Source organism: Salvelinus sp. IW2-2015, linkage group LG31, assembly GCF_002910315.2.
Source record: "Salvelinus sp. IW2-2015 linkage group LG31, ASM291031v2, whole genome shotgun sequence".
Taxonomy (NCBI): Eukaryota; Metazoa; Chordata; class Actinopteri; order Salmoniformes; family Salmonidae; genus Salvelinus; species Salvelinus sp. IW2-2015.
The window spans coordinates 24,505,731-24,512,829 of NC_036870.1; the positions used below are offsets into that span (position 1 = coordinate 24,505,731).

Genomic DNA, 7,099 nt, shown 5'->3' on the forward strand with positions numbered 1-7,099 from the left:
TAATCTTTATTTTTCTTGGCCAGTCTGAGATATGTKTTTTTCTTTGCAACTCTGCCTAGAAGGCCAGCATCCCGGAGTTGCCTCTTCACTGTTGACTTTGAGACTGGTGTTTTGCGGGTACTATTTAATGAAGCTACCAGTTGAGGACTTGTGAGGCGTCTGTTTCTCAAATTAGACACTCTAATGTACTTGTCCTCTTGCTCAGCTGTGCACCGGGGCCTCCCACTCCTCTTTCTATTCTGGTTAGAGACAGTTTGCGCTGTTCTGTAAAGGAGTAGTACACAGTGTTTACAAGATATTCAGTTTCTTGGCAATTTCTCACATGGAATAGTCTTAATTTCTCAGAACAAGAATAGACTGACGAGTTTCAGAAGAAAGTTATTTGTTTCTGGCCATTTTGAGCCTGTAATCGAACCCACAAATGCTAATGCTCCAGATACTCAACTAGTCTAAAGAAGGCCAGTTTTATTGCTTCTTTAATTAGAACAACAGTTTTCAGCTGTGCTAACATAATTGCAAAAGGGTTTTCTAACGATCAATTAGCCTTTTAAAATTATAAACTTGGAATAGCTAACAAAACGTGTTTCCAGCTACAATAGTAATTTACAACATTAACAATGTCTACACTGTATTTCTGATCAGTTTGATGTTATTTTAATGGACAAAAAATTTGCTTTTCTTTCAAAAACAAGGACATTTCTAAGTGACCCCAAACTTTTGAACGATAGTGTAGGTACTAGAACTAACGCGTTAGTAAACCTGCTACAATCATGCAGTAATGTCTACGGAAGGGGGTGAGAACCATGAGCCTTCTAGGTTTTGTATTGAAGTCAATGTACCCAGAGGAGGCTTCTGTAGACCTTCATTTCAAAACATTGTGTTTCAATCAATTATTTGGTGATGTTAATATATTTAGTATAGTTTTATCTAAAAAGGATTAAAAAATAATAAGTTTCACTATTTTATTTGTATATTTCACTGGGGAGGATGGTCCTCCCCTTCCTCCACTGAGGAGCCTCCACTGTTTCTCAACTATTTTAATTACCTCTGCATAGGAGATTCGATTGGCCTCTAACTTTTTACTACACACCGTTCTTCGGTATACTCTGTCTGTCTGTACACACTTGAAACTAGGCCAAATCCCCAAAAATGTTTACACTGCAGTGGTTTGGAGACGAAAGCTCTTACAGCATATCGTACATAACCAACTTTCACATGCGTTGGTAGGTGCTTTTTATTTTTTTTAAACAAGGACCGACAAACTTTACATAGGTGGTTACAGAAGACTGAAATGKAAAAAGTTGCCAATTTTTCCTGAATTCAACCTGCTGTAGTTCTGCTTGGTGCCAAAAAATTAACAAAATAACAGCATTACAAGAACCAGAGCCCTGCCTAACCTAAGTACAGGGGTCCCTAATGTAAACTGGATATCTTTCCTCCATTGGAAAAGCCTACAAGATTGTCCCACTTTAGCTACTCCATGCTGTCCTACTTTAGCTAGCTATGGTTGGTAAAAGCGGGACAACTGACTGAATTACAAAATTGTAACATAATATTAGCAACTTGTTTATTTATTTTGATGAACCAGTACATAGTAGCACACATTTACATCACAATTTTGCACAGTGCCTGGCGGTGTGAGCTCCCTGTTTGAAGCTTTCTCTTCCCCCCCTCTATGATGTCACACCAATTAAATCATTTTGATCATGTGGTTTCTCTGCAAGGGCTTATGCTGCGTTCAAAACAACTGGAATCTCGGAAATTTCCGACTTGGACTTCAGCGAGTTCAAAACAACTGGGAACTCGTGGGGGGAAAACGAGCTCCTATTGGGAAAAAAATGATTTGAACAGTCATCCAACTCGAAATTTCAACGCGGAAACTGGGACTATTTTTAGAGCTTTGATTATCAGACCTGAAGATCACCGAGGTCATGATTGAAATAAACGCTTCAGGATTAAACTGTCCCAGTTGATATAATGGCCCACTTTTTAATAATGCACCCTATATCAACTGTGTCATCCACTGTATATTTGTATATCAACTGCTCATTCTATTATAGTTCTATGCTCACTCTACCAATGTATGCAAACTCCTTTGTCTGTCTTCTGTATCTAAATGTTGTCTATCACTAGCAGCACCATATTACCACAAAGTAAAATTCGGAGTATGTGCAAATGTAGCCTACTTGGCGAATAACGTTTATTCTGAATTCTGATCATTTCACCACTTCGTATATATTCTTCAAAGGAGGGTAGCTAAGCCTATGCCATTCATTCTCATTACTGGAAATCTTACAGAATGTGTATTTAAAGTTCCTTGTTTGGGACTGGATTCAACGATTTCTTTGGAAACATCCAGAGTACGAAGTTAAGTTAATAGTTACCCTAGCGGCACCCGTAGAAAAAGGCTGAGTTTTTTTTGGCGCTCGCGCAGCAGCAACATTCTGCACCACACGCGGGTGAGAAGAGAACGAAGTTGCTTGCTCCCTTTCCGTCGTTCATTCTACATCAGCTTTTTATTGATTTGCAAGGTGAGTCCCTCAAGATCCAACTTCGAATTATTATGCAAGGTGTAGTGTAGACTGATAATTGATGTTATGCATATTTGTGTCTAGCCACGGTAGCCAATTTAGGTACTAACGTTACAGCTTTTCTAGCTAATGTTACCAAAGCTACGCTGACAAAGGGATTTCTTTGCGCTAGCTAGTTAACTAGCACGCTTAACTATAACTTCGCTTGATAGTCAGCTAGTTGCCCTTTTATCAAAGGAATATCTGATTCTCACTGCCTAATCAAATAACAAGTGCTAATGGGATACTCAATTTGCAGCTTTTGGGCCTTGCAATCACAATTTGACCGGCCATTGTGCCAACCTTAATGTCTGGTAGCTAGCTAKGCCTTGGAAGTTTGCTAACTAAGATGGCTAATTCTACTTCGCTAGCAAACTAACACACAATGTATAGTTAACTAACGTTAGCACACAGTTTAGTTGTGTTCAATTGAGTAGTTAGCTTTGAGGAACTACTTCGCTTGTATGTACAATCAATGTAAGCATTAGACTAGCCCCTAGGCCTGGAAAATAGGTTCTAGATATGGGGGAGAAACGAAGGGGCCTAGCTGAATCTAACTAAAACGTTAACTGTTTAGTTACATCTACATAATCTAACGTTGGCTAAAAGCCAACATAGCTAACAGTAACGTTACAGAAAGTAGAATTACAACCTAGGCGCCCGTTTTATTTAGCTAAAAGTTATTTTGTTAGCATTGTCTGTGTGAGGATAGGCATGATTGAAGTGCAAAACGCACGAGCTCCATACAGCCTAGGCAGCCTATAGTGGGCGCTGGATCTGCACTATATGGTGGTTGAAATTATTTTATTAAGACGGTACACATTTTCACGTAATTTTTTCCGACGGCTCGCCTTTAGATGGTTAAGGAGGGAAATAATGCCGTGCAGCTTGAATGGATGGTTCTTTATGCACGAGCCGGTTCACCGGGGATGCGAGTGTATTACCGGGAATGCACATCAATCCTAGACTAGAGGGCGCTAGATCTGCACTATCGGCTGCCTAGTCTATTTCCATAAGCGATTCCCCTCCAKTTTTAGCATGTGAGCATGATCTGTTGCTTGGCAACAAACACCTATCAGCAAAGAAACATGTTCATCATAGCTAGCTAGCTAGTTAAGGTTAATTACAGAAAACGATGGTAACTCTATACATATCATACCACCTGATATGGAAAATAAAACCACCTTGGGGTGTATACCTTTTGGCTTCTACCTAACAGGCTTAGCTTACATTATCAGACGGACCCAAAGTTTCCTAGACATCGTTTGGTAACTAATAAAACGAGCACCTTCCCACTGAAGAGTTGTTTGCASCCTGGAACAAAACAATAGACCATCCTTGCGTTTTCGCTCACGCTGGTAAGCAGAAAGCTAACTAGATTTTTGGCGGACTAGATGCGTGGTCGATGTAGTGCCATGAGAAATTTTGCTACTAATGTTGTAGTTCTATTTCGATAGGTGTTACTACAGACCTGGGTTCGATCCCGGGCTGTATCACAACCAGCTGTGATTGGGAATCCCATAGGGCGGCGCACAATTGGCCCAGCGTTGTTACAAAAAATAAAATTGCAACCCGTGCGCCCATTTTATTTAGCTAAAAAGGTTATTTTGTTAGCATTATCTGTGAGGGTAGGCATGATTGAAGTGCAAAACGCACGAGCTCCATACAGCCTAGGCAGCCTATAGTGGGCGCTMCATCTGCACTATATGGTGGTTGAAATTATRTMATTAAGACGGTACACATTTGACACCCTATAAGGGAATGGCACGTTGGGTGTCAAAGTATCACTTGAAAAATAATCTGATATTAATATTGTATTGCTAGTCTGTGTAAGCATTGTCATGTTATTAAAACCCAAATTCGTCTCTTTAAAAAGATGAAAACCTCCTCCCCTCTTGTTTCGCAGCCTAACATGGGTAAAAAGCAGAATGGCAAAGGGAAGAAGGAGGTGCTGGAGGCAGAGCCGCCAGAGGAGTATGTTGTGGAGAAGGTGATGGACCAGCGCATTGTCAACGGGAAGGTGGAATTCTTCCTCAAGTGGAAGGGATTTACAGAGTGAGTGCACAGTTCCGGGGACCTCTGCCTGTGTGGCATACTTATCCTGGAGAACCTAGCTAGTTGAAATCTGCATTTGAATTTCAAAGACTGACATTTTAGTTACAGATATACCTCTTGTGAAATGTCTTAATTTGCTGCATTTCTAGAGCATGTTTTACTCTTAACAGTATGCTGATAGTCTTTTGAAATACGCAGGAGAAGAAATAGTCACTGACTACTGTATCTTTCCTTTCAGAGCGGATAACACTTGGGAGCCAGAGGATAACCTGGATTGTCCAGAATTGATCTCAGCTTTCTTGGAAGCACAGAAGACCGTGGTGGAGAATCCTGACTCCAACAAGAGGAAGTCTTCAACAGATGAGCCAGAGACTGAGGGAAACAAAGCCAAGAAGAAGAAGGATGTGGTGAGTGTCCAAATTAACCTGGATTTTTGTTTCAAATCAACGTTGTAGGATTTTGTTTTTCTAGTCCTTTTTTGTGTATAGGCTAGTATGCAAGTGCAATAGTTATTTTTTCAGTTTGTTGTGGTTTCCAGACTGGTTGCATGGGACCTTTGTTGACTGTACCGTGTGTTTCAGAGTGACAAGCCGCGGGGCTTTGCCAGGAGCCTGGATCCAGAGAGGATAATCGGTGCTACAGACAGCAGTGGAGAACTTATGTTCTTGATGAAGTGGTGAGTCTCAAATTGCGAAATGAACTCTTCACCTGTGCTGTTGCTCTCATATCACCCCTTTTCAGGGTTGCAAGAGCCATTCCTCATAATTTATCTTCCCTGGTATAACGTTCACCTCCTAAGATTACTGTACGTGTGCCTTCYTTACTGCCACATTTTAGTTTTCTAGATGTGCACCTGAACCTTATTATACTGAACAGTGCTACTTGCTAAATAGGTGAGTCTTATTATTTTGATCAATAGCCACTAATAAACACCAACCACTGTCCCTCCGCTCTACAGGAAAGACTCAGATGAGGCGGACCTGGTCCCGGCCCGCGAGGCCAACACCCGCTGCCCTCAGGTGGTCATCTCCTTCTACGAGGAGAGGCTGACCTGGCACTCCTGTCCCGAGGACGAGGCACAATAGCACCCCTTCCTCAGCCAACTGACATCCCTTGTGGCCTCCCAACCTGACCTTCGCCCATGTCCCTGTTCCTGCCTCTCAGGACTGTTCATGTCTCCACTTTTTTGTTGTCATTTACAGCATGTTTAGCCATAGTATTAGTGCAGAGCAGTCAGGTGAAAGTCTGTGCTTTTGTACACATTTTTAGTGATAGGATTCTATATACTGGGAATAAGACCGGTGAGCAGAAATGGATGGGTGATTTGTCGCTTTTTAATGAACCTATTCCTCATCCAGTACTGGTAGGGACTGGTTCCTCAACTGATATGTAGTTACTGTTGGAATGTACACCATGTATAATCCATGTAGTTTGGCATCTTCTCCCTCACATTCAGCTAGTTTATTTTTTTCATCTCCCCATGTTGCATACTTGAATCCTTTGAACAGTATGTCTTTTGCTGTATATTCACTTTGTAAATATTTTTTCAAAAAGCTGTTCAATAAAGGTTTATATGCTTCATTTTACCACCCCCTCTGCCTGTGCTGAGGTTTGTTACATAGCGCTGACAACACTGGTTGTAACTTATGCACCCTGACTTCAACCAATTGTAACCATAGACTCTGCCATATTCATTGTTTCGACCTACTGACCCAACATGTGCGCGGTGAAATTATACCAAGTAGTTGATTGATACTAGGGAAGCTGATTTTGAAAAATGTGATCACGTGTTAACTGTTGGTGTTCCCATTGGAAATACACAAGTCCGAAAAGCAATATTACAGAAGACATGAAAATATGACTTAGAGGTGATTTGTGGGTGGACTGTTGACCTACTCTGACATGACCCATACACACTGGACCCTACAGTAGAAGGTTTTGCTATTTTAATTGCTGTTACATGCAGCTTGCTCCATTGGGAAAACCAACATTTTAAATCGCATTTCTTAGCTTGGCCAAAGTTCTCATACTGGTTTTTTTTAAGCATCTGAACTTGACACCCAACTTTGACGTTGTTTCCAGATAGAACTGTGCCAGAGTTAAACGAGGCAGATTTCTCACTGCGCTTGTCAGTTACACTGGTGATGGTGTTATGATTTACTATTTAGAATCATGCTTTGAACCTCATTCTTTAACCTATGAATACTAAAATAAAAATGTGAACCTGGGCCCGCTGTAATTATTGGTTCTTATTGGATTGGAGTAATTGAACATTCTAGAATACACTGACTTGGAAGTTGGCCTTCTCTTCGGACCTCAATAGTCTTCAGGAAGTGACAGTCACATGTTCTCAAAGCCAAATTAGGGAATGTCCCGATTGATAGAATCCCACAGACAGACACATGCCAGTGCTGTTCTGATGTATTTTCTGTGGTTAGGGGTCCCATGACTGGCATTGGGGCACTGCAGATGGA

The 7,099-nt window shown here is 41.2% G+C and overlaps 1 protein-coding gene across 2 annotated transcripts; it reads left to right on the forward strand.

Moving 5' to 3' along the window:
• Positions 1 to 2,415: 2,415 nt before the first annotated feature.
• On the forward strand, positions 2,416 to 6,211 carry LOC111955440 (chromobox protein homolog 3). Of its 2 annotated transcripts, none has more exons than XM_023975675.2 (5): positions 2,416 to 2,531; positions 4,447 to 4,625; positions 4,864 to 5,032; positions 5,207 to 5,301; positions 5,584 to 6,211. In XM_023975675.2, the coding sequence occupies exons 2-5, from the start codon at positions 4,447 to 4,449 to the stop codon at positions 5,708 to 5,710; spliced, it is 570 nt and encodes a 189-aa protein (XP_023831443.1). In that variant the 5' UTR covers positions 2,416 to 2,531; the 3' UTR covers positions 5,711 to 6,211. The 2 variants fall into 2 exon arrangements, with proteins under 2 accessions (XP_023831443.1, XP_023831444.1); XM_023975676.2 differs by having other exon boundaries at positions 2,417 to 2,531; positions 4,477 to 4,625.
• Positions 6,212 to 7,099: the final 888 nt, after the last annotated feature.

Excerpts from the sequence above, each read along its gene's own strand:
- LOC111955440 (XM_023975675.2), top strand. The coding sequence starts at position 4,447 with ATGAAAACCTCCTCCCCTCTTGTTTCGCAGCCTAACATGGGTAAAAAG. Across the intron at positions 4,626-4,863 it reads AAGTGGAAGGGATTTACAGA|AGCGGATAACACTTGGGAGC; the intron begins GTGAGTGCACAG and ends CTTTCCTTTCAG. Across the intron at positions 5,033-5,206 it reads CCAAGAAGAAGAAGGATGTG|AGTGACAAGCCGCGGGGCTT; the intron begins GTGAGTGTCCAA and ends CGTGTGTTTCAG.